Here is a 27,339-nt window from a genome sequence, read left to right on the forward strand (position 1 = left end):
GATCTTTACTCCATGGACTTCACTGAAAATGAGCAAGGTGTACAAAGGGCAGGTGACCTGCAGCATAAACAAAATTTCAGGCCCATTTGTGGTTTCTTCTATTAGCTTGCACAAAGCAGATGTATAAATTTTCATTCAAGCCTAGTTAATGTGTTATGATTTCAAACTGTCCAATAAACTTTAACTGCTGAATCGGAGATCAATAACCCTAAAGTCGCACAGCAAGATATACTTTCATAAATAATACACTAGAAGATTAACACTTCCTGTTTATTCATGTAGTGAAAAGAAATAATAATGATAGCAATGAGGCTTTTTAAAATAATTAATGTGATTCAATAGCAGATCATTGAACTCCTATTAGGAACAGAGAAAACCTGAGGAAGTTTGCCTTTTACCATCCTGACAGTTACATGATACAACATTAATATAATTATTTGCTAATCATAGTAACCAACCTCTGTCAATTAGATCCTGACATTAAAGTCAATTCCGAACAGTGATATGTTTTGGGAACCATAGGTCCAAAGGCAACATTCCCCTCCCAAATATGCTAGTTATGTCTCATAGTTCATATACTGCATACAGTACTGCTGTTGGTGTCCAGGTTGATATGTCAACACCATCTGACATGTTTTTCAATCCATGCCTGTACATCAGTTTCAGTGATTCTATTGTAGTAAAAATCATCCTCAGAGTGGAATTTCCAACCTATGAAGCAGCTGAAAAAACATAATACAAGCATTTCATTGGCTCCTCATGTTTGATCCAATGCCATATTGTAAAAGCAACGCTGAAATTCCATCTTTCTGACTGAATTTGAGGAATGCAGAAATGGGACAAAAAATTAATATTAATCAGGAATTCTAATAACATTAAAAACATGACTCACTGTGACAGTGTATACATAAATGAGTTACCATAGAAAATTGATTTGTGCACAGATTAATTCTAGGGCAGGTTTGCTAAATTACACGTTAATCGCAATGTCGATCACAGTTGAGTGAGTTGAGTCACTTGCAAATCAAAATCATACTGCAATGAAAGCTGCCATATGGCCTTTTGTGCCTGCATGACTTCATTGAAAGAGCTTTCCAATTAGTTTCACTTCCTTGCTGTCTCCATATTCATGCAAGGTTTTCCTTTTCAAAACATGTTCAATTTATTTTGAGTATTAATTGGAGTGAAGAAAGCTATAAAAAAGCTCATTTTTTTTAAAATTGTGAAATATTTTGATGGTGCAAGTAGGGACAGTTTTAGTTTCAGGATCACTTGCCAGTTTAAGATGGTCACTGGGACAGGAGAGTGATTATTCTGGTAGAGTTGGCAAGAGGTTAATCCTGCAGCAAACATCTGTCATTATGGAGGCGAAAACATGAGGTAGAGAGGAATAATATTTTACATTTATGTCTTAAACTGTATAGAATTGATAATTTCATGCTTGCAGACAGGATTCTATGCAATAAGAGCAGAAACATGGTGTGAACATCATTAAAAGATCAGTAAACGATATAAATCCCGAAAGACTTCAGTTATGTATCAAGGTTCAAAAACTGAGATTGCTCTTAGAGCAAAGGTTAGAGGGAGATTTAATAGAGGTGCTCAAATTATGAAGTTTTTTAATCGGACACTTGAAAATTGGTTTGACTAGCAGAACATCAGTAACAAGGGGATACAAATTTAATAATTAGCAAAAGAACCTCAGCCAGGTTTAAAATGCAGTTGGGCACCTGTGAAGTACTATCAGTCTGGAGCTGTCCTGCATTGCTCCTATGTCTAAAGAATTGACCTGGACATGGTCAACAGATGAAAGTTAAATTCCCATTTTTGCAGCAGGATGAAGAGGTCCTGATGGGTGAGATGGTGTAGAGGAGGGCAGTTTACTTTTCTCATGACTGCCTGGAGACCACATCACCAGGCCCCGCCAGCTTGGTTCAAGGTTGCAACTTAGGTGGGTGTTATTTTCAGTCCAGAAGAACAAGCAGCAATGCCACAAGGAGGTTAATGATTTTCTCTACTCAGTGAGGTTAAGTGCCACTGTCTTCTGTTACATCATATTCTGCTACTGCACTCCTCTCCCACCAAGTCTCATGGTCTACCACTCTCAATACTTTATGCAACATTTCCCCACTCCAACCTCTCATTCACTACTCACTCTGCACGGTCTCTGTGCTGCCTACTTATGCATTCAGGACACCGCACCATTTTTACCCAACTCCAGCAATACTAATGACTACACCAGTCACTTTCATCTCAGTCTCTCTATCTGTCTCATTTGAAGTGAAAACAGCAGGAAAAAAAAGACGAGATGATTGTGTTGGGACATCTGCCTACTCAGCCCCAACAAAGAGCGTATTTTTGCCTTAATGGGAGAGGACAGAGACAGCCCATGTAGTGATGTCAAGGCTTCATATCTGAGCAATCTAGAACGATGACTTCATGTAATTCAATTCCATTGTAGAACATTCACAAGGAAATCCTCCTCATATTGTTATGGCTGATGCTGCCATGTTGTTGGATGCTGTTCCATCTGAGGAATGACATCATAACAATGCTGTGGCTCATATGGATCTCCTTTTTCTACCCTTTATTTAAATGTGTCTTCTAGTTTGAATGAGATTCAAAGATCAATTGGAGTGCTCTGTCTTTATGGTACACTTACAAGGCCTGGGCATGGAAGCCTGATGGCAAGGGGCTATCCTATGTCCCTTGTTGACCTTAGTGGAAAGAGGTATTGCATTGCAGACTTATTGGGCAGCATCACAATGTTTTAACCTTCACCTCTGAACAGAGTTTAGAGCCACTGTCACCCTTTTGTATCCTGAAGATGCTGGTGACTGCTGTACAAGATGGAGCCCCAAAAGAGCAAGTTAGCATCTCCAAATTGCTCAAGCTATAACTATCCTGTCAATTAACCTCTAACATTAGATAGCAACTCTGTTCTTTCCTATTGAACAACTGATTCAGGACAAAAAACCCATCCCAAATCTAGCATCCACTGACTCAATTCTAAATGTCTACTGCCTTGGAGGCACTTAGTTGATGATCAGACAACTGAAAAGTTCAAATTTGACTTTAACAGACTCAATAATCAATGATTCCACCATTTGGCTCTCTCCTACAGCCCTTCACATTCATTATCTTTAAATATTCTCATATTTGTTCCCTTATAGGATATAATAGGCCTAACCCTTATTCCCAGAGCTAAAGCAGTAATAACCATATATATGTAGACTACATACAAGGAATGAAAATGTAATCATCACATCTAGGTTTGCATTCAAATAATAAAATCTATTTATCACGCAAATATCATTGCAGTGCAAGTCTCACACTCATTTCATAATGTGTTTAAATTAAGCTTCACTCCTGTAAACTAAATTCTGCAAAGTTCTTATTCGTCTTGTATGAAAGAAAACTCACTTTCTCACTTCAATTTTCATCAACACATTTCAACTGTAATGTTTATAACTATATTAGAGCATAAGTGATAACAGTCTTATTCAAAAGGTGTAATATTTTACTGCTAAATTGAATATAATAAACCAATAACAGTCATGAGAAATCATTTCTTGCTGGAAGAAGCCAGTAGATCTTTTGCTTCATTGATCTTTGCAGCCAGGTATGGTGATCCTCCTAAAATTACAGGGACATAAATGAGCTCTAGTTTAATTTAGAATTGCAAGGTTCCCTGGCTTCTTAATGGCTTTCAAGTTCTGACTCTTGTTCTATTTGCAATAGTGCTCAGCAATAATTAAACTATGCAGTCACCCGACAAAACATTGGTGTACAATATTCAGCATTTAAAAAAATAGCTTCCACTTACACAATCAGAAGTTGACAGAATAAGTGACAATTCAAACCATCATGACTGTACTAGCTTTTGAAAGGACTATCCAATTCACATGTCTGCTCATTCGCACAACACCAGAAATATTTCCATTTCAAACAAAGGAAGTTGTGGTTCAATAGCACAGAAGACCTGTGTTCAAATTCCACTTGCCTGAGAGGTATATTAACATGTCTGAAAAAGTTCATTTAAAAACATTTATATCCAATACCCTTTGAAAGTCAAAATCTGCTCCCATTGTCCATTCAAGCAGTGCTTCTCAGATCATAAGTAGGAGTATTAAAAATTAAACTATTTTTGACTGTACACTTACAGCACCTAAATTTCACTAATTTGATTTGATTAGAAATAATGATATTTACCTTCAACCATTTCCTCAAGAAAGGGTGCACAAGTAGATGTGCAGGGCTGAGAACTAAGCTTTATATTGTTTCACACTCTGGTTATGTTGTAACACAACAGCTCCCAAATAGTGGATTACAACCTCAATTGAGGGGCTGATTATGTCTGCCCAGGGTGGGTGTGTGGGTTGGTTTGCTGCTGAAATCCTCAGGAGAAAATTAGAAGATTATTTGACTTGTCTCACATCAACGCCAAAGACTTTAAAATGTCTATAGGAAAGCTTGGTGAGATGGTATGGAACTTGCTAAACCCAAGGGTAAATGTTAATAGTATCTGCTTCTTACAGGGTCCATGAAAAGAAGTGGCTCAGATGAGGTAATAGACTGATAAACACATAGAATAATAATGTCTTTACTTGCTACTAAACAAAATTGCATGATGTATATGTTGATCCATGATATGCAAACAATAATTATCTACTGAATGTTACTATGCTACTTTGGTTTTGTTGCTTGGCTTTTTAGGCATCAAGGGTCAAGTTAATTTTCAAGTGTTGAAAAGGGATAAAATTGAAAATTAAGAAATTAATTCTATAGCATTATCACTTCCAGTTTTAATGTCTAATTCTCCAGTCAAATCTCCATTTTTACAGCAGTTAATTTGAACATTAAATGCAAGCATTGTATCCTCCATTGATCAAGCCTGACTTACCCCACAAGTGACCATCACTTCACCAACAATGTTTAAGTTATACTGTGACCACACTTTACACAATTATTTTTGAAAAAAATGACCTTCGTTAGAAATGATTTCAATACATTCTTAGCTGACTAATTTGAAAATTAATCAAAATTCACTAAAGCAAAGTTTTATTTGCTGCAGGTTAGTTGTTGAATATTTGCTACAAAAAGCCTCATTTAGTTCATTCATGAGTTATGCTTGTCAGAGTGGACCTCAGGAATAGGAAGGGTGCAATCATTTTGATGAGGTTTATGCAAACTCCATAAAGGCAGTCGCATGAGGCTGGAATCAAAGCTGGATCCCTGGGGCTGTGAGACAGCAGTGCTAACCATTGAGTCACCATAAGAACAACAGGATTACGGTGTTGGGTGAATTTAACTTCCTGTATACTGACTCGGACTCTATTAGTGCAGGAATGTGTGCGTATATATATTATGTGTGTCCAGGGTGTTTTTTTTTTAAACAAAATGTCAATAGGCTAGTGACCATACAAGGCCTGGTTTGGGGAATGAGCCTAACCAGATGCAGTTATGGACGCATGTTGATTGTAGTGTGTATTACATATATCATACATACACACACACACACACACACACACACACACATATACATGTGAAACTTGCTTGGAGGAAAATATAGGTGGCCTGATTAGTAAATTTGCAGATGACACAAATGTTGGGGGAGCTACATATAGTCAGGAGGATTGACAAAGGATATAGCAGGATATATAGGTTAAGGACTTGAGCAGAGAAATGGCAGATGCAGCGTAATCGGGACAAATGCAAGGTGATGCATTTTGGGAGATCCAATGCAGGAGGGAATTATACAGTAAATGACAGAACCTTTAGTAGTATCAATATACAAAGACCTAGGTTTAGAGGTCTACAGTTCTCTGAAATTCGCAACAAAAGTAGATAAGAAGAAATGTAGCATGCTTTCCTTCATCAATCAGGGCCCAGAGCATAGAAATTGGCATGTCATATTGCATCTAAAGAGATCTTTAACTAGGCAACATTTGGAATATTGTAGCATGATAGAAGCATAGACAGAATGGACAGTCAGTCATTTGTAAAAAAAATTCTATTACTAGAGGTCATAGGTTTAAGGGAAAAGGGGATACGTTTAAAGGAGATGAGTAAGACAGGTTTTCAAAAACAAAACAAAAAAAGAAAGTGTTATGTGCCTGGAATGCACTGCCAGAGATAGTGGTGAGGCCGATGCAATAGCAACATTTAAGACGCATCTTGTCAGATATATGACCAGGCAGAGAATAGAGGGATTCAGACAGAATAGAGGCAAAAGGTTTTAGTTTAGAAAGACATCATGTGTCAGCAGAGTCTTGTTGGGCAAAAGAGCCTGGTCTTGTGCTGTACTGTTCTTTGTTCTTTATTATTGGTTTTGATCACAATCGTAATAGCATAATATCCTTAAATGTCTTTTCATAATTAAATCATTATAATGCATGTTAATTGCTGAGAGAAAATATGACTGACCAAATGATTGCATTGTAATATTTGGTTATACCTCATCACTCTATAAACAGACCATTAAAAGTCAAATTTCAATAGCTATCTTCCCATTTTACAATCTACCCTTTTTTTTAAGGCTACGTGAATCCTGTATCATTTAAACTGCTTTACATCGGTGGTTATAGGAGCAGAGATACGTAACATAAATGGCACATTAATTCATAACATTCCTCTCCACCTGATAAATCACCTAAACTAAACTCGAACCATTGATAATGATTTTTATTCAAGTACCAATATGTAAAAATCAGGCCCAAATCCAGAGATTAACAAGAGTACAGTTTAGACATGATAGCAAGTACACAGAAACTCACCCAACCCAAACATGTAACGTATAAAAGCTACTCATGAGGGCAAGCAGTAGGTGAGGGAATGTTCAGTGTGAAGATGAATGGATGGTTTGATCCATGTTATGCTTCTACACTTCAATAGCATAAGAATACAGAAAAAACATTAGTTGAGGGTAAGCAAGTCATTTAAATGGCCATACTGCATCAGCCATTATTATGGTTGTCTACTCCTGCTGAAACAATTACTGAGTTTACTTGCAAGGTGGCATGTGTACAAGACAACCCTACAAAGTAGCATAAAAAAACTGATTATTCTAATAAAAGATGAAGGTCAACACAGCACTCCAGTCTGCCAGAGTTTCCACTCCATTTTGTCTGGGATCAGCTGTTTTGTTTTCACCCAACATATTCCAATTACTTCTTTTTCTGCAGGTTTGCTGATTTTTCATTTTCCTATCTCAGTGGGTGTTTCAGATTCCAAATCAATGTTAGGAGGCTATACCGAAAGAGTGACCATATTTGACTTTTGAAGGGTGAGAAGCAAAACAGATGGATATTTTGGTATGATATTGGTCCATTACCTTTAGAGGAAGAGTTTTGATAAAAGGAGGTCAATTTGAAAGTTGGGAAGATGAGCGTAGGCTTTTAGTCTCAACATGAGTTTCAATGCAATTATGATGATTTTGGAGGAAAAAGATGAACATCAAGCTGCTAATTCAAAATGCCACTGTTCAAGCTACATACTGACTTGGAATTTTCCTCAAAAGAAGTATCTTTAAAGATATAAATCACCCCAAGGACAAAGGAGCATAATCATACAACTGCACCAAGTTATAGGATTCGTCGTTTGGAGTTATTGAATCAAATTTAATGTAAAACCCTGAAAGATTCCAAGGAGAGTCCAGTTGGCATGGAAAAGGAATCTTAAAAGAGACCCTTGACTTTTCTCAACCTCCACTCATGAGTGGTTAACTATTCCACCCCCTAACCTGGCCTTTTCAGAAATTACTGAAAGGAGGAATGGTATTGGTGAGATGGCATGCCAGTCAGCCAGCAACAGGAAATACGGGAACAAAAGCAAATTGCTGGAAAAACTCAACAGTTACAGCAGCATCTTTGGGCAGAAAGCACAGTCAATGTTTCAAGTCCAGTCACCCTTCTTCAGAATTAGACTTTGGGTCACTCTACTTGATACATTGACTCTGCTTTCTGTCTGCAGATGCTACCAGACCTGCTGCGTTTCTGTTTATATTTCAGATTTCCAACATCTGCAGTTATTTATTTTATTTTATTTCTGCTGATATTAGGTCCCAAAACCATTAGGCCTCAAACATCATATTCCGAATCAACAGAGAAAAAAATTAGGACATTTACCAAATGGGCTATAAAACAGGATGTCGGAGGTGGAAAGATGTAAGGCTGGTGATATGGGTGGATTGACAAGAACAGCTGGAGAAATACAATTGGCCTGGAGGTAGTTACACAAGAGAAGGGATGAGGCCTTGGGATTTTAACACATTTTTGAAAAACAAGAATTAGGCAGTCAAAGTAATCCAACAAGCACAAGGATAAATAATCTTAATGAGTGCAAACCCAAGCAGTTACTTTATTCAGGTTATCTCACTTAGTGTAGGATGCATTTCAAATATTAACATTTTATGCATTAAGACTCCTGATTAATCATTGCCTATAAACTTCTTGAAGTGACCGACAGGTGCTCACTCAATGCTGTAACCAATAACAAAAGAGAAATAAACGTTTAAAAGTTATATAACTTTCCAGTCTAGATAATTAGAGTTACTCTCCAAGGAATTCAAACTGACCCATTTATTTGAAGTTTCCATTAAATATTATTCCTACCTCTGTCAGGATGATTCAAGAGCATAATTCTTTTATGGGCTTCTCCAACTTTTGCTCGAGAAGCTGATGAACTAAAAAGAGACACATCAATCTATACTCAACATTCATTCAAAACATCTCTCGAGGATAAAAGAAAAAGCTCCCACAATGGTAAACTGTATGAAATTTGAATCTAACCACTGAATCCACTCGACAAGCTGATCAATGTGTTTGCAGCGTTTTACCTTAAAATTCTGAATCCATCATTTAACATAATAGGTCACCATGTATTTATCACTAAGCACCCAGTCATTCATTTCAAGGGGGGTGAGCTGAAGTGTGGCCCAGGATGTTCCCATTTTGCTTCATGAGCTGGCGGAGATTGATAATACCTTTCCTGATTTGAGGACAAGTTCTAGGTTAATACTTCAGCACAGTGCTGAGAGCTGAACTTTTGGAATGAACCAATCTAACTTTTACAATATGTGACCCAAGTGGGAATGGTAAAGAACTTCAAGTGGTCAATTAGAATTCGACATTTTTAATGAAAGTTAAAACCTTCACAAGCATCCAAGTACTTACTGGCATCAAAATGCATTGAGATTTTGTAAAAAAAAACCTGCTGCTTTTATGAACATAGAACACAGAAAAGTACATCCCAGAACAGGCCTTTCAGCCCACAATGTTGTGCTGAGGATTAATCCTAGTCTAAAATAAAATAACCTAACCTATGCATCCCTCCATTCACTGTTGTCCAATTGTATGTCCAGCAGTCACTTAACTGTCCCTAATGACTCTGCTTCCACCACCACCGCTGGCAATGCATTCCATGCATTCACAACTCTCTGCGTAAATAACCTACCTCTGTCATCTCCTCTATACCTTCCTCCTAACACCTTAAAACTATGACCCTTCATGGCCATCAATCCTGCCCGGGGGAAAAGTCTCTGGCTATCAACTTTATCTCTGCCTCTCATTACCTTGTACACCTCGATCAGGTCACCTTTCTTCTTCCTACTCTCCACAGAGAAATGTCAGAGGTTAGTCAACTTCTCTTCATAAGACAAGCCCACCAGTCCAGGTAGCATCCTGCTAAACTTTCTTTGCCACCTCTCCAAAGCCTCCACATCTTTCCTATTATAGGGTGACCAGAACTGGACACAATATTCTAAGTGTGGTCTCACCATGGTTTTGTAGAGCTGCAGCAAAACCTTGCGGCTCTTAAAGTCAATCCCCTGTTAATAAAAGCCAAAACACCATATGCTTTCTTGACAACCCTATCTACCTGGCTGGCACTTTGAGGGATCAATGCACTTGAACATCAAGATCTTGTTGTTCTTCCAAACTGCCAAGAATCATGTCCTTAATCCTATATTCAGCATTCAAGTTCGCCCTTCCAAAATGCATCACTTAGCATTTATCCAGGTTGAACTCCATCTGCCATTTCTCAGCCCACTGCTGCATCTTGTCAATGTCACGTTGCAGCCTGCAACAGCCCTCAATACTATCAACTGCACCTCCAACCTTTGTGTCACTGCAAATTTACTAATCTACCCCTCAACCTCCTCATCCAAGACATTTATAAAAACTAAAAGAGCAGAGGACCAAGATTAGAGCACTGTGGGACACCACTCACCACTGACCTCCAGGTAGAATACTTTCCATCTAAAACCACTCTCAGCTTTCTGTCAGCTAACCAATTCTGAACCCAGAGAGCCAAATCTCTCTGTATCCCATACCTCCGGATTTTATGAATGAGCCTACCATGGGGAACCTTATCAAATGCCTTGCTGAAGTCTATGTATACCACACCCACTGCTCGACCTTCACCAACCTGTCTCGTCACCTCCTCAAAGAACTCAATAAGATTTGTGAGGCATGACCTTCCCCTTACAAAGCCATGCTGACTGCTTTTAATCACGCTATGCTTTTCCAAATAGTCATAAGTCCTATCCCTCAGAATTGTCTCCAAAACCTTGCTGACCACAGACGTAAGACTGACTGGTCCGTAATTGCCTGGGATTTCCTATTCCTCTTTTTTAGAAGGGTAACAACAACCTCCTCCCTCAATCCTCCACACCATGGAGAGTGAGGAAGCAAAGGTCTTCGCCAGCGGCTTAGCAACCTCCTTTCTCACTGCCCAGAGCAAACTAGGATAAATCTGGTCTGGACTTATAAATCTTAATCTGTGCCAAACTTTCCAGCACATCAACTTCCTCAATCTCACTGCCCAAGCCTTTTTCCCAGGTCCTCGAAGTTCTCATTCACACCAAGGTCCCTTTCCTTAGTGAAAACCAAAGCAAAAAACTCATTTAGGGCTTCCCTTATCTGCTCAGACTCCACGCACAAGTTCCCTACGCTATCCCTGACTGGGCCTACCTTCTCCCTGATCATTCTCTTATTCCTCACGTATGAGTAAAATCCCTAATCATTCCCGCCAAGCATTTTTCATGCCCCCTCCTGGCTCTCCTCAGTCCATTTATGAGCTCCTTTCTGGTAAGCCTGTAATCCTCTAAAGCTGTGCGAGATCCTTGCTTCCTCCACCTTACATAAGCTGCCTTCTTTCTTTTGACAAAAAGTTCCTCTGTTTTAGACATCCAAGGCTCCTTAATCTTACACCTTCTTGCCTGTCTTGGGGAACAAATTAATGCATCACTTGCAACAACTGCTCCTTAAACAGTTTCCACATGTCTTGTGCCCTTTCTGTGGAACAACTGGACTTGCCAATTAGTGTCCGATAGCGTCATAATTTCCTTTTCCCCAATTAAATACCTCCCCATGGTAACTAGGGGGGTTACCTTCTCCATGGCTATGGTTATGGTCACTGTCACCAAAGTGTTCTGACATCCGTCTTGGCTCATTGCTCAGCACCAAATCCAAAATGGCCTCTCCCCTCGTCGACCTGTCTACATTCTGAGTAAGGAAACCCAGACCTGACAAAAACAGCTCCATCCAAACCATTGGCACTAAGGAGGTTCCAGTCAATATTGGGAAATTGAAGTCACCCATGACAACAACCCTGCTACATATACATTTATCCAAAATCTTCCAGCCTATGAGTTCTTTGATCGCTCTACTGCTATTAGGGGGTCTGTAAAAAAACAACCCAGTGAGGTGGCTGCTCCCAACTTCCACCCTTACTGAAGTTTGGTTAGGACAAATTTATGTTACTTGCCATGAAGCAAACAGGGATAGGATACTTGCAGAGGCTCTTGATTTCCCACACTATCATCATGAACATTTATCATGATTCTACAGGATTGTCTTCCAAACCTACAGCAAGTAATCTGCAAATGTCTCTCTGAAATTGTAACACCTTAGCCAATGGAATTCCCAAAACAGCATCTACACATGAATGAGTGACAACACTTACCTGACACCTAATATAAGGGTGGCCTCACGCTTATTCATTTTTGCTTCAAATCCTCCTTTGTAATATGCTGGAAAGCTCTGCAAGATAAAAATGTCCCATCTGTTAATGATACATATATCTAGTAGAGTATTTTGTTTGCCAAACTTATTTCTATGGTGCTGTATTTTGGAATTCTAGAAAAACATCTTTATTTATGGTCCGAGTTACCATTTTGAACCATTATTTGATCATTAAACACAAATTAAGTAGCACAATAATTTAAGAATTGACAGGGCAAAGGAAGTAGCATCACAACAACCCTCAAGAAATTATTTAAGGATGGGTTTAATTGAGTTGCAATTGTGCTGCTAAGAAACTCCATCTTATTAATGTAAAAATAAGAGTTGTATACAATGAAAATTTCTATCTTTTTCCAATACTCTAAATATGCTTCTCAATCTAAAACTACACCTAAACTGAGTGTAGGAGTGGCTTCTTCAGATTACCCCACATTATTTGTATGATAATCCAACCACTTCACAAGCAGAGTCTGCAATTTCCAAGTGTTCAGATCCCAACAGCTATTATGCTTGACTACTTATTTACTGTCAGTAATTTCAAGTTCCTTGACATGTTTAGATGTTTTTTAGATTAGATTCCCTACAATGTGGAAACAGGCCCTTCAGCCCAACAAGTCCACACCAACCCTCTGAAGAGTAACCCACCCAGACACATTTCCATCTGATTAATGTGCCTAAACACTATGGGCAATTTAGCATGGCCAATTCACCTGACCTGCACATCTTTGGACTGTGGGAGGAAACCGGAGAATGGAGGAAACCCATGCAGACACAGGGAGAACGTGCAAACTCCACACAGACAGTCACCCAGTGCTAACTACTGAGCCACCGTGCCACCCCAAACATTTCCTCTTGTGCTTGCAAGTGCTTTAACATTTTTCATATCAAAAGGTACTACAAGAGAGTTGTTGGTTATTGTTGAATTTTTTTGGTAGTAAATCTGTGAACATGAAACTTGTCAGATGTCTCATAGAAATGTTTCATCCAGATCTACATAGATGATCTATCCATATCCTGAGTTGAGTGCTGGTTGTGATGACTGTTTCCTAACAGCAAACCCGTGTTTACACCCATAGTACAAATCAACTGCGACAAAATTGGTTCATCTTTGTCTCATGTGGATTTGGAAAGTCTTCATAACATAACTTTTTAAAAAAGATTTACTCTCAAGATTAAAAAGAACAAAGTGCTGGAGAAACTCAGTAGGTCTGGCAATATCTGTAGAGAAAGAAATAAAATTAATATTTTGATCAAATATGACTCTTCTTTGGAACTGTTCAGAAAAATCATATCAGACTCAAAAAGTTAACTTTGTTTCTCTCTCCTCAAATGCTGCCAGACCTATGTGTTTCTCCAGTACTTCCTGGTTTTATTTCAGATTTCCAGCATCCACAATACTTTGTTTTTTTTTCATTCTTGGAATTGAAAATAAAAACTAGGAGCAGAAGCAATTCTGCCCCTCAAGCCTGCTCTATCATTAAAGTGATCATGGCTGATTTCATCTCAGTCCCAACCCTATTTCCTTGTTTACTCTTCATTACCCTTTAATGCATTACTAATTTAAAAAGTCTCTCATCCTTAGAATTTATTTGGTGTCCCAGTGTCCACCACATTGAGGTAAAGAATTCCACAAATTCACGATCCTTTGAGAGAAGCAAGTCTCTGATTTAAATCTGTCACTCGTTAGTCTATAACATCTCATTCCAGGTTGTCCCACAAGGCGAAACGTCCACTCTACATCTAGTGTGTCAAGTGCTTTTAGCATTATTATATACCTCAATTAGATTTCTTTCTCATCCTTTTGAACTCCAGCAAGTATAGGCCTAAACTGCTGAATCTCCACCTCCTCTTAAGAAAAGCCTTTCAACTCTGAATTTTCTCTGAACTGACTCCAAAGAAATTACATCCTAGTTATATAAATGTGAGTAATGCTGCCAAGACATTCTCTTGCTGAACTTACTTGCTCTGAAAGTTTGTAAAAAATCTGGTTAGTTGATTATCGAGATTACTTTAGAAGACCTTAATGAAATATCTGAGTTTTTACAGCAATCCTCTTGTTTCAAGGCTTAAGATTCTAAATCCACTTTTTGCATAGATGCTAAACATTTCTACCTCTCAGATTTTCTGAAAGAAGCAGCACGATGACTCAGTTGCTAGCACTACTGCCTCACAGCACCAGGAACCCGGTTTAGATGACTGTCTGTGCAGAGATTGCACATTCTCCGTCTCTGCATGGGTTCCCTCCGGTGCTCCAGTATCCTCTCATAATCCAAAGATGTGGCCATGATAAATTGCCCATAGTGCTCAGGATGTGTAGGTTAGGTGCATTAGTCAAGGGTAAATATTGGATAATAGGGTAGAGGAATGGGTGTGGGTGCATTACTCTTCGGAGGAACGTTAACTCCTTTAACTTAGAGATGTCACAATATAGTGTGCTAACTCTCAAGGTAACTTCCTTTATATTGCTTTGATTCATGTGAATTTACAAGACCAGGTAATAAAAAGCTATTTTAGTGTCAACAGTCTCCAAAGTACAGATTACCAAATAAGTCAACTCTTGCCATATAATTCAGATTCAAAGCACACTTGGGGCAACAAAGGATGATCATTTGACTTAGAAGGACATTCTCAGGTTATTGTAAAGAGCTTTACTGTCAATGAATTAATACTTGATTTACAGCTGCTTTTACAATTAAGCTAAAAACGCAACTGGATTTGTACATAGAGAAAAATTCCAAATATCAAAACAAGTAACAGGATCACTGGTTGTGTGTGGGGTCGGCAGAGAAACAATTGTTGCCTCAGATACCTGAAGATTCTTTCTGCTATTCCTTAAAATGGCATGGAAATCAATGAGTTTAATACCGCTTCTGAAATACAGCACCTTTGACATCCAAGCACACTCTTGGCTTTCAGTTTAGTCAACGTACTCAAGTCTTAGAGCATCGTGAACACATGAACATGTGACTCTAAAATACAAATGTTACCATGGAGCCACAAAGCCACCCAAACTCTTGACAGAAAAACATGCTTAGTATACAAGCTACTCTGCACCCCCAAAAATATGAGACATTCATAAAGTGATCCAATATCCAAGTATAATATTTTTGAAAAGTCAAGCACTGCTATTAGCTACCTACAGGACTAGGGATTCTTCTTGCCGTTTCTACAATTATTTGTTGAAGAGGTTTCCACAATCGAAATGCATGGCGACCTAAAAACAAAAAGAAAAAAATCAGGTATATTTCTCATTGTTTTGAATACTGAAAAGGCAATCCTTAATGATCTTTGCTACATAAAACAAGAAGTCATTCATCCTTTGAGCCTGGCCGATCATTCAATGAGATCATGGTTAAACTACATCCTGATTTTATCCACCTGCCTGAGCTCCATAATCTTTAGATTTTAGCTTAATATAGTTACTATTAATCTTAGATTATTTAAAACACATTAACTGAACTAACATTTTCTGCTTTTTATGGGAGAGAGTTCCTCACTTCTACCAAACAAAGAGTGAAGCAAGTTTCCTAATGCTCTTATGAAATAACTGCTTTCAATTTATGCTCTATTATCTTAGAAACCCTCACCTGTGGAAACAGTTTACTTCTACTTACCTTCAGTTCCTTTCAAAATTCTAAAAATCTGAATTAAGACGTCCCTTTAGAATAATAGGTAAAGCAAGGCTAGTTTAGTTGATTGTTCTTTGTAATTTAACCATGGGGACTTCGTAACATTCTGCTGCACACCTGTGAAGATCAACATATACCTTCTATCATGGTGCCATGAATTGTATAAAGTAGTCCAAATGTCACCTAACCAAGTTTTGCATAGCTGAGGGAAAACATTATTGATTTTATATTAAAGTTATAATTCAAGTTAAAATTCATTTTAATAGAATGTTAGCCTTATTTTCCATAACTGGCAACTATATTTTGGGTTTTTATTTAAATTTGAATCCCTACAGCATGGAGGCAGGCCAGTTAGCCCATTGAGTCCACACCAGTCCTCTGAAGAGCATCCCACCCAGTCCCAACACTCTATCCTATTCCTGTAATCCTGCATTTCCCAGGGCTAATCCACTTAGCATGCACACCCGCGGCTGGAATCGAACCTGAGTATCTAGCACTGGAAGGCAGAAAGGCTAACCAATGAGCAATTCTGCCATTTGTGCATGGAGATATCTCAACATCTTTGGAACTACATAGTTTCTAGCTTTTCAACATTCAAAAAAGAAATCTTTTTCTGGTTCTGATGACCTCACTCTATCAACACTGAAATTCTTCAGCCATGGTTTTGCCTTATCACTTAATCAAGAGATGACTTTGTAATTTCACACCAACAGCTAAGCTACTGATGATTTATTCCATTCAGCTGCTACATTAGATTAAAACCACAAATAATAAAACAATTTTTGAACACATTGTATTAGGTTTTCACTTGTAATCAACTACATTGATTCTAGATCAAAATACCTGTTGTAGAGAGGAGACATTTACATAGATTTCTTTATGTCTTTTTCATACATATCCATATGAGGAATAAAGTTAAAAATCACACAACACCATGTTAGAATCCAACAGGTTTAATTGGAAGCACACTAGCTTTCGGAGCGTGACCTGCAACACATTTTATATGAGGATGAGCACCTCACCAAAACCTTCCCCACACCTCCACTACTTGCCTTTAAACAACCGCCAAACCTCAAACAGATCATTGTTCGTAGCAAACTGCCCAGCTCTCAGGACAACTCCATACAACCCTGTCACAGTGGACGCTGCAAGACGGGTCAGATTGTGGACATAGATACCATTATTATGCGTGGGAACACCTCCCACCTTGTACATGGCAGGTACTCATGTGACTCAGCTAACGTCGTCTATCTTATACGTTGCAGGCAAGGATGCCCGGAGGCATGGTACATTGGGGAAACAGAGCAAAGGCTACGACAACGGATGAATGGGCACGGCACAACAATCAACAGACAGGAGAGTTCCCTCCCAGTTGGGGAACACTTCAGTGGTCCAGGACATTCAGCCTCGAACCTTCGGGTGACCATCCTCCAAGGTGGACTTCGGGACAGGCAGCAGAGGAAAGTGGCCGAGCAGAGGCTGATAGCTAAGTTCGGTACCCATAGAGGGGGCCTCAACCGGGACCTTGGGTTCATGTCACATTACAGGTGATCACCATTGCACTACACACACACACACACACACACACACACTCTCACATACACACGGACACAGGTACACACAAACGCGCACACAGACACCCACACACACCCTTATAGACACACACTTGTTCCCTCCCACACTCTCACATGCACCCCCTCACAGACTTAAGACACTCTGCACTCACCACACACACACATGCACACACACTCACAACCCCCACTCCAGACAGACACATACACACAGACAAAGACCCATATGCATATATATATTTTGTGGGGTGAATTTGTACTTGCAGAGTTACATTGCACTTTGCTCAAAAACTGCATACATTCATGTAGAACTCTGAGCTCAAAAACTGCATGAATTTATGTAAAACTCTGTTATCTCACTTTTTAGATTAGAATCAATCTAAACATCAGGTCATAGACAGAGAACACAGGGGGCTAACACCTTCAACATATTGTCTAGCTATCACCATTGTTAACAGCTAACCCGAGAATGCAACTTTAAAAAAAAGGGTTTTGTGATTTACACATGAAAGAAGTGAAACTATCACTGAATTCTAACAGATGAAAGGCTTAACAGACAATCAATTTTTCAATGTATAATATCAGTTACATCACACTGCAAATTTTTGCTATAAATTCTGTGTTACGATCGAGCCCTCCACTATCACCTGATGAAGGAGCGTCGCTCCGAAAGCTATTGAGCTTCCAATTAAACCTGTTGGACTATAACCTGGTGTTGTGTGATTTTTAAACTGTGTGATTTGGACTGTACACTCCAGTCCAACACCGACATCTCCAAATCATATGATGAATGGTTTACAACCCTTCCAATAGATTCTACCATAAGATAACACTCAGCACAGCAAGCTTCTACCGTTGGTTATGTCTCCAGGTAATGACACTGAAGAATATTTAGGGGGCTCCTTTGCATCTTGTGCATGTCAAGACACTGGACGTCATTGCTGGAAAAGAATGTCTTCCCACTTAGACACTCAATGTTAACATTGTGCATTCCCAGATACGTGATTTGCACAGATTCTGCTATATGACTTAATTTCAATTTCAGGAAAGAAACTCCTGTTTGTGCAAACATGATAGTTCTTTCCATCCAATAGCCTCAGTGAAGATGCCACACAAGGGAACTAGTCACTAGATTCTGACTGGCTAAACATATCTCAGAGTACTTACAGCCAGAAGGCACTTGGTATAGGAGTTAGGGGTTCATGTTTTTCTCTACAAGACATTGGTTCGGCCACTTTTGGAATATTGTGTGTAATTCTAGTCTCCTGCCTATCAGAAAGATGTTGTGAAACTTGAAAGGGTTCAGAAAAGCTTTACAAGGATGTTGCCAGGATTGGAGGGTTTGAGTTATGGGGAGAGGCTGAACAGTCTGGGGCTGTTTTCCCTGGGGCGTCGGAAGCCAAAGGGTGACATTATAGAGGTTTATAACATCAAGAGGGGCATGGCTAGGGTAAATAGACAAGGTTTTTTTCCCCCCATGTTGGGACAGTCCAGAACTAGAGGGCATAGGTTTAGGGTGAGAGGGGAAAGATTTAAATTAAAATATGAATAGAAAGGGTTTAGAGGGATATGGGCCAAGTGCTGGCAAATAGGACTAGATTCATTACCCATCCTGATGCCTTTTAAATGCTGCAATTGTACCAGCCTTTACCACTTCCTCTGGCAGCTCATTCCACACACGCACCGCCCTTTGCAAGAAAAAGTTGTCCCTTAGGTTCCTTGTAAATCTTTGACATTTTGATCTCAATGCAGAGAAGCTCCTCATTCCAATTCTCTTGACTTTTTCAAAATTTACAATAATGCCCATGTTGATCAGTCCCTAATAAGATTCTGCCTATCGTCTATGCTAACATAATAAGGGTATGCTGTCAGGAGTAGGTGACTTTAAGATGAAATGTTAAGCCAAAGCTTCATCTGCACTTTCAACATGAAAGTAAAAGAAATTCGGAGGCATTCTTCCCAATGCTTCGTCTAACATTTTTCAGCCACAAAACACACAATCTGGGTACTTTCTCATTTTTGAATGGAGCATGTTTCTTAAATGAATTAACTATAAAGCATTTCAGAAGTCTCAAAGCATTATATGAATGAAAGTTTTGTTTCTTTTTGAACAGATGAAGGCCCATAATAGTTTGTGAAGAAGTGCAGAAGCATGAAGTGAACTTTTGCCTTACCTGCAAAAGCTGCAGCTGCAACACCAAGTCCAACTGCTATTAGTGTTCTGCCCTGGGAAAAGAATGGAATAATACAGTTTCAAATAGACATGCAAATAAAAAAAGAGAAATACATTCAAGAATGAGAAAATAATTTCCTGTTCCTTTTTTTTTCAGTGCCACACTTCTGACTCTGACCATCTGCAGTCCTCACTTTCGCCCAGTTGAGGTACTAGACAATTACAACATCCAATATGTTGACAGCAGTTGACCAAGTAATAAAAGGCAAAGTTGCTGCTCTCCTACCCCCTTACAGAAAGAGGATTGTGACTAGCTTAACTTAAGGGTCATCACATCTCAGGCAAGAGGAAAAATTCAGAGAGTCCTTCACAGTAATGAGAATTGAATCTACACTGTTAGCATCATGCTGCGTCACAAACCCAACATGCAGGCAAATGAGCTAACTGAACCTCCAACCAAGCAATGGAGTACCGGTGTATGATAAGAAGACATGGCTACTTCATTTATTGACATATTCTGTTAGCAACAAGATATATGGAGAAAGTGAGGACTGCAGATGCTGGAGATCAGAGCTGAAAAATGCGTTGCTGGAAAAGCGCAGGTCAGGCAGCATCCAAGGAGCAGGGGAATCGACGTTTCGGGCATAAGCCCTTCTTCAGGAATGAGGAAGGTGTGCCAAGCAGGCTAAGATAAAAGGTAGGGAAGAGGGATTTGGGGGACAGGCGTTGGGAATGCGATAGGTGGGAGGAGGTTAAGGTGAGGGTGATAGGCCGGAGATGGGTTGGGGGTGGAAAGGTTGGGAAGAAGATTGCAGGTCAAGAAGGTGGTGCTGAGTCCAAGGGTTGGGACTGAAATAAGGTGGGGAGAGGGGAAATGAGGAAGATGGAGAAATCTGCATTCATCCCTTGTGATTGGAGGCGCTCTTCCTCCAGGCGTCATGTTGCCATGGTCTGGCGATGGAGGAGGGATCTGTCCATATCCGTCACAAATTCACCTGCACCTCCGCACACATCATTTACTCAGACCCCACCACCAAGGATATCTTTCCCTCCCCTCCCCTATCAGCGTACCGGAAAGACCACTCCTTCCACGATTCCCTAGTCAGGTCCACACACCCCACCATCCAACCTCCAACTCCCGGCACCTTCCCCTGCAACCGCAAGAAATGCAAAACTTGCGCCCACATCTACCCCCTCACTTCCCTCCAAGGCACCAAGGGATCCTTCCATATCCATCACAAATTCACCTGCACCTCCACACACATCATTTACTTCCATTTGTATCTCGGGCGACCGACTCAACATGGACATTTACTGTGAATCGACCGACTCCCACAGCTACCTAGATTACACCTCCTCCCACCCTGCCCCTGTAAAAATACCATCCCATATTCCTAATTCCTTCGCCTCCGCTGCATCTGCTCCCAAGAGGACCAATTCCAATACCGAACAACCCAGATGGCCTCTTTCGTCAAAGACCGCAATTTCCCCTCAGATGTGGTTGACAATACTCTCCACCGCATCTCCTCCACTTCCCGCTCCTCCGCCCTTGAACCCCGCCCTTCCAAAGAGCATCTTTATACCCTTGGAATTTCTCAGCTCTATCCATACTGACTCTACATCCCCTGATTCTAGGTCCCCCCACGCAAGGGACTAAATAAGAAGGAAATACGCAAAGGAAAAATGAGGTACGAAGGTAAACTTGCCAAAAGTAGAAAGGAGAATAGTAAAAGCTTTTTTAGGTATGTGAAAGGCAAAAAAATGATTAAGACTAAAATTGGGTCCTGGAAGATAAAAACAGGGGAATATATTACGGGGAACAAGAAATGGCAGAAAGATTGAATTGGTACTTCAGATCTGTGTTCACTGGGGAAGACACAAGCAATCTCCCTGAGGTAACAGTGGCTGAATGACCTGTACTGAAGGGAATTTATATTTGCCAGGAATTGGTGTTGGAGAGACTGTTAGGTCTAAAGGTTGATAAGTCCCCAGGGCCTGATAGTCTACATCCCAGGGTACTGAAGGAGGTGGCTCGAGAAATCGTGGATGCGTTGGTGATTATTTTCCAAAGTGCGATAGATTCGGGATCAGTTCCTGCGGATTGGAGGGTGGCTAATGTTGTACCACTTTTTAAGAAAGGTGGGAGAGAAAAAGCAGGAAATTATAGACCAGTTAGTCTGACCTCAGTGGTGGGAAAGATGCTGAGTCTATTATAAAGGATGAAATTACGACACATCTGGATCGTAGTAACAGGATAGGTCAGAGTCAGCATGGATTTATGAAGGGAAAATCTTGCTTGACTAATCTTCTGGAATATTTTGAGGATGTAATTCTGAAGATGGACAAGGGACATCCAGTAGGTGTAGTGTACCTGGACTTTCAGAAAGCTTTTGATAAAGTCCCACACAGGAGGTTTGTGAGCAAAATTAGGGTGCATGATATTGGGGGCAAAATACTAACTTGGATTGAAAACTGGTTGGCTGACAGGAAACAAAGAGAAGTGATAAACGGTTCCATTTTGGAATGGCAGGCAGTGACCAGTGGGGTACCGCAGGGATCAGTGCTGGGACCGCAGCTTTTTACAATATATATAAATGATATAGAAGATGGTATTAGTAATAACATTAGCAAATTTGCTGCTGATACTAAGCTGGGTGGCAGGGTGAAATGTGAGGAGGATCTTAGGAGATTACAGGGTGACCTGGACAGGTTAGGGGAGTGGTCAGATGCATGGCAGATGCAGTTTAATGTGGATAAATGTATGGTTATCCACTTTGATGGCAAGAACAGGAAGGCAGATTACTAACTAAATGGAATCAATTTAGGTAAAGGGGCAGTACAAAGAGATCTGGTTGTTATTGTACACCAGTCAATGAAGGTAAGCATGCAGGTACAGCAGGTAGTGAAGACGGCTAATGGCATGCTGGCCTTCATAACAAGATGGATTGAGTATAGAAGCAAAGAGGTTCTTCTGCAGCTGTACAGGGCCCTGGTGAGACCACACCTGAAATATTGTGTGCAGCTCTGGTCTCCAAATTGGAGGAAAGACATTCTGGCTATTGAGGGGGTGCAGTGTAGGTTCATGAGGTCAATTCCTGGAATGGTGGGACTACCTTACGCTGAAAGACTGGAGCGACTGGGCTTGTATACTCTTGAGTTTAGGGAACTGAGAGGGGATCTGATTGAGACATATAAGATTATTAAAGGATTGGACACTCTGGAGGCAGGAAACATGTTGATGGGTGAGTGCCGAACCAGAGGACACAGCTTAAAAATACGGGTGGACCATTTAGCACAGACATGAGGAGAAACTTCTTCACCCAGAGAGTGGTGGCTGTGTGGAATGCTCTGCCCCAGAGGTCAGTGGAGGCCCAGTCTCTGGATTCATTTAAGAAAGAGTTGGATAGAGCTCTCAAGAATAGTGGAATCAAGGGTTATGGAGATAAGGCAGGAACAGGAAACTGATTAAGGATGATTAGCCATGATCATATTGAATAGTGGTGCAGGCTCAAAGGGCAGAATGGCCTACTCCTGCACCTATTGTCTATTGTCTAGGAACCCTCCAACCACAAGGGATGAATGCAGATTTCTCCAGCTTCCTCATTTCCCCTCCCCACCTTATCTCAGTCTAAACCCTCAGACTCAGCACCGCTTTCCTGACCTGCAATCTTTTCCCCGACATCTCCACCCCCACCCCCTCTCCGGCCTATCGCCCTCACCTTAACCTCCTTCCACCTATCGCAATACCAACGCCCCTCCCCCCTACCTTTTGTCTTAGCCTGCTTGGCACACCTTCCTCATTCCTGAAGAAGGGGTTATATCCGAAACGTCGATTCTCCAGATCCTTGGATGCTGCCTGACCTGCTTTGCTTTTCCAGCATCACACTCTTGACTCTAATCTCCAATATCTATAGTCCTCACTTTCCCCTTCTGGAGTTAAGACTAGTTTTGGTTCATTTCACATGGAAATGTTTGTGGATAGTAACACTAGAAACAGTGGCTGTTCCAGAATGCCAAAATAAGCCAAAAGGTACTAGCGAGTACATACACATGAAAACCTACTGACAATGGTGAAGTCAACAATGGTTCTTCCCCTGAATCTTAACCACCAATCCCAATGCCATAGTTTCAACTACCAACTCATATCTAACCAATAACCATAATCACAATCCAGAGTTCTATCTCATAGCTTTTACAAAAAAAAGTGTTGTAAGCAATGTGGACATTGTTGGTATGGTCAACATTTACTGTCCATTCCTCGTTGTCCTGGAGAAGGCGTTAGTGAGCCAAATTGCTGAACCACAGCAGTCATATGTATGGACATCCAGTAAAGAGAGAAGTCCATGATTTTGATCCAGTAATAGTAAAGGAATGATTATATAGATCCAAGTGTCAGGCTTGGAGGGGTGCTTGTATGTAGCAATGTTCTCATGTATCTGCTGCCCTTGAACTTCAAGGTGAAACTGGTCACAATTTGCAAAGTGCTATCAAAAGTGCCTTGCTGAGTCGTTACATGCACCTTGCAAGTGATACACACTGCTGCCACTGTGTGGTGAAGGGAGTGAATGACGGTAACGGGTGCCAATTCTGCACAAATTGATTATAAATTATCCCCTCCTCACTTTTTTTTTGATGCTAGCATTGCCCTCAACAGGCTTTGTTTGTAAATATACAATTGACCACATGGATGTTTTCCTGGTGGAAGAGAAAAAAATATACTCAGAGGAACTGGAGCTCCATGCCACAGTTTCCAAAGCTTTGAGCCAAGAGACCCAGGTTCAAGTCACACCTGTCTCAGGTACCCACTGCAACATGTCTGAAACATGATTAAAGATATCTATCCAGAGCATCTGAGAGCTGTGGTACTACATTTGGATTAGAAGGCCCGATTAGGTTCAGGTCTCATCTGCTACAAATGTGTGCAGTCTCCATCCAGAAGAATACTTAAAGTGATGTCATGGATTGAGACAGTGAACTCCACTAACAATCTTGTGTACAAGGGATGACTCCAATGAATAGGGAATTTTCCTCCTAATTCTCACTGATTGCAGTTTTGCTTAGGTGCCTTTCATACCAAGGGCAATCACTTTCACTTGATGTAAAACTCAGCTTTTATGTATATGTTTGAGTCAAGTTTCATTGAGGTCAGGAGCAGAATGATCCTGGCAGAAATTAACATGAACATTAGTGAGCAGGTTATTGCTGAACAAGTGCCACTGAATAGCATTCCAATGGTCCATTCTTTGTTGATGATCGAGTGATTTTAAGATTTGTCCTGCTCTTTATGCATAGGATATACCTTGGTGATTTTCCATATTGCCAAATAATAACTATACTGTTCTAGCTTGGCTAGGGATGTGGTTAAATCTGGAGAACGTTTTTAATATTAACACAGAATGGAGAAATTCAGGAGGTCTAGCACTAACTGTGGAGAAAGAGAAAAAGACACAGACAGACAGTTAATGTTTGGAGCTGCAAATGTGTTGCTGGTCAAAGCACAGCAGGTTAGGCAGCATCTCAGGAATAGAGATATGACTCTTTGACTGAAGTAGTTTTTCAGTTTTGAAGAGTCAAATCAGCCTCGAAACATTAACTTTGATTGTCTTACCACAGATGCTGCCAGATCTCCTGAGTCTTGGAGATCAGCAGCACTAAGAAAGGCCCTTTGCCCACTGAGTCTACACCGGTTAAAAACAAACATCTAACTCTTCTAATCCCATTTTCCAGCATGTGGCTTATGGCCTGGTTTGCTTTTGCACGGCATCTACTACCCCTACACACAGAGTTTCAGATCTGCAACAGCCGCTTGGCTATAAAAAAATTTTCTCACATCCCCTCTAAATCTCCCGCCCCATAACTTAAATCTACGCCACTTGTCAGAATACCTTCACCAAGAAGAAAAGGTTTCTTCCCGTCTACCGTGTCTATGCTCCTCGTTATTTTATACATCGCAGTCACTTACCCCCCACCCCACCAGTCTCTTCCACTCCGAGGGAAACAACAACAGACTATTCAATCTTTCTTCATAACCAGAACTCTCCAACCCCAGGCAATAACCTGCTAAATCTCCCCTGCATCCGCTTCGGTGCAATCACATCTGTCCTATAATTTGAAATCCAGAACAGACATACAAAGCTCTTGTGGCCTAACCAACGTTGTATACAGTTCTGGGCATAACTTCTCTGAAGGTCTATGTCGTGACTAATAGAGGCTGGTATCCCAGCTGCCTTCTTAAATCACTTTATCTATTTGTCCTGCTATCTGAAGGTAAAGGGGTCACAAAGGTGTCAGGGGGAAAGCAGAACAGGACACTGTGCTGGATATTCAGCCATGATCATACTGAACAGGTGCTAGCTCGTGTTTTCTCTGTTTCTAAAGGATTCCCGGAAGCGGTTGTTCATCCCATGAGTTCCAGAGTTTAACGGTCAGTTCAGTCACGCCGGCAACGCCACCACAGAGTGAACCGCGGCGGCTGGGCTATTACAGGGCCCCGCACTCCTCCTGGCCGACCGGCTGTGAACTCGCGAGCCTCTGCCTGACCCTTACCGAGTCACCGCCACCGCCTCCCTCCGCCTGACCCTTACCGAGTCACCGCCACCGCCTCCCTCCGCCTGACCCTTACCGAGTCACCGCCACCGCCTCCCTCCGCCTGACCCTTACCGAGTCACCGCCATCGCCTCCCTCCGCCTGACCCTTACCGAGTCACCGCCACCGCCTCCCTCCGCCTGACCCTTACCGAGTCACCGCCACCGCCTCCCTCCGCCTGCCTCGCGCCGCTCATCGTTGTCAGGTGCCGGCCAACCGCTCCGGCTTCTCACCACTGTACGGTGGCCCTGTGCCGCCCAAGTCAGCGAGCGCGAAATTCGAAATCATTGCCACCCGAGTGTCGTTCTCACGGGGTGGATATTTTCTCCGTCGCACATGTCACAACCACCAGAAGAAGGAGCAGCGCTCCGAAAGCAAGTGTGACCAGTTAAACCTGTTGGACTATAACCTGGTGTTGTAGGATTTTTAAAAATGCAAATTACATTTTGAAAGATGTGATCAAAAGTCCTACCACTGAATTGTGAGCGCGCACGGCGTCACTTTCTTCTACTTTGTATTGACTTAACTAAAGGTGAAAATAATAAGGAGACTTGGGTGTTTGCACTTAAAATAATTACAACAATGCACTACAGTAACATATTCTGGATTAGTGGTGCTGGAAGAGCACAGCAGTTCAGGCAGCATCCGAGGAGCAGTAAAATCGATGTTTCGGGCAAAAGCCCTTCAGTAACATAACCAAAGCGTCTTTGTCAGCACCTTTCAAAATCCTGAATTTTACTACCTGACCAGGTAAGGCAGCAGGCGCATTGGGAAGACCACCAATTTTTAGAAGTATTAGAAGTTTATTTCCGAATCTCACACAAGGTGCAAAAAAATTTCATCTTATCTGGTTTGACGTTTTCCATACGAAAACAGGATGCATGCTAACGGCAAAAAACGATTTTAGGTAGAACTCCTGAAAGCTAGATGGGCAAACTATCAAGACCTAGTCACAATTTATTTAAGAACAACCTACAAATGTCTATTCATCTTGGATGTCTAGTTGAAATTCTCCCTCCTCTCGTATCCCGAACCGTTGAGGTCAGCACCCTATGCCCTGCACCGCCTCTCCCTTACACTTCCTCGTCAGCTCTGCACCCTTTTACCCTGCCCGTCTCCCCCATTTCCGCCCCTTAAACCTCCCTCTGACCCTTCACCCTGAGCCCAAACTCCCCCCCCACCTGTCCTGCCTCCGCCTTTGCCCCACCCCTCTGTTGCAATACCGCGTCTTTTCACAGCCACCTTCTCTGCATCCTTTGACCTTCCTCTCAACCCCACTTCCCCTTTCCCGAACTTCTCTCTCCCGCTCTGCCCCACCTCCTCTCCTCCCCTTTGCTCCGCCTCCTCTGCCCCACCTC

At 41.1% G+C, this 27,339-nt stretch overlaps 1 protein-coding gene across 1 annotated transcript; it reads right to left on the reverse strand.

Moving 5' to 3' along the window:
* Window positions 1-256: 256 nt before the first annotated feature.
* Window positions 257-26,654, reverse strand: LOC132820968 (dnaJ homolog subfamily C member 15-like). The gene is made up of 6 exons (XM_060833380.1): window positions 26,133-26,654; window positions 19,398-19,449; window positions 15,164-15,237; window positions 11,965-12,041; window positions 8,613-8,683; window positions 257-3,636 (listed from the first exon to the last, which is right to left on the reverse strand). Exons 1-6 carry the CDS (start codon window positions 26,175-26,177, stop codon window positions 3,566-3,568), a joined length of 390 nt encoding a protein of 129 aa, XP_060689363.1. The 5' UTR covers window positions 26,178-26,654; the 3' UTR covers window positions 257-3,565.
* Window positions 26,655-27,339: the final 685 nt, after the last annotated feature.

Source organism: Hemiscyllium ocellatum, chromosome 12 (assembly GCF_020745735.1).
Source record: "Hemiscyllium ocellatum isolate sHemOce1 chromosome 12, sHemOce1.pat.X.cur, whole genome shotgun sequence".
Lineage (NCBI taxonomy): Eukaryota > Metazoa > Chordata > Chondrichthyes > Orectolobiformes > Hemiscylliidae > Hemiscyllium > Hemiscyllium ocellatum.

Bases quoted from the DNA above. Each gene is read 5' to 3' on its own strand.
- LOC132820968 (XM_060833380.1), bottom strand. From the start codon at position 26,177: ATGAGCGGCGCGAGGCAGGCGGAGGGAGGCGGTGGCGGTGACTCG. The intron at 15,238-19,397 runs GTAAGGCAAAAG...TTTTGTTTTTAG, and splicing joins TGCAGCTGCAGCTTTTGCAG to GTCGCCATGCATTTCGATTG. The intron at 12,042-15,163 runs GTAGGTAGCTAA...TTTATCTTGCAG, and splicing joins CAAGAAGAATCCCTAGTCCT to AGCTTTCCAGCATATTACAA.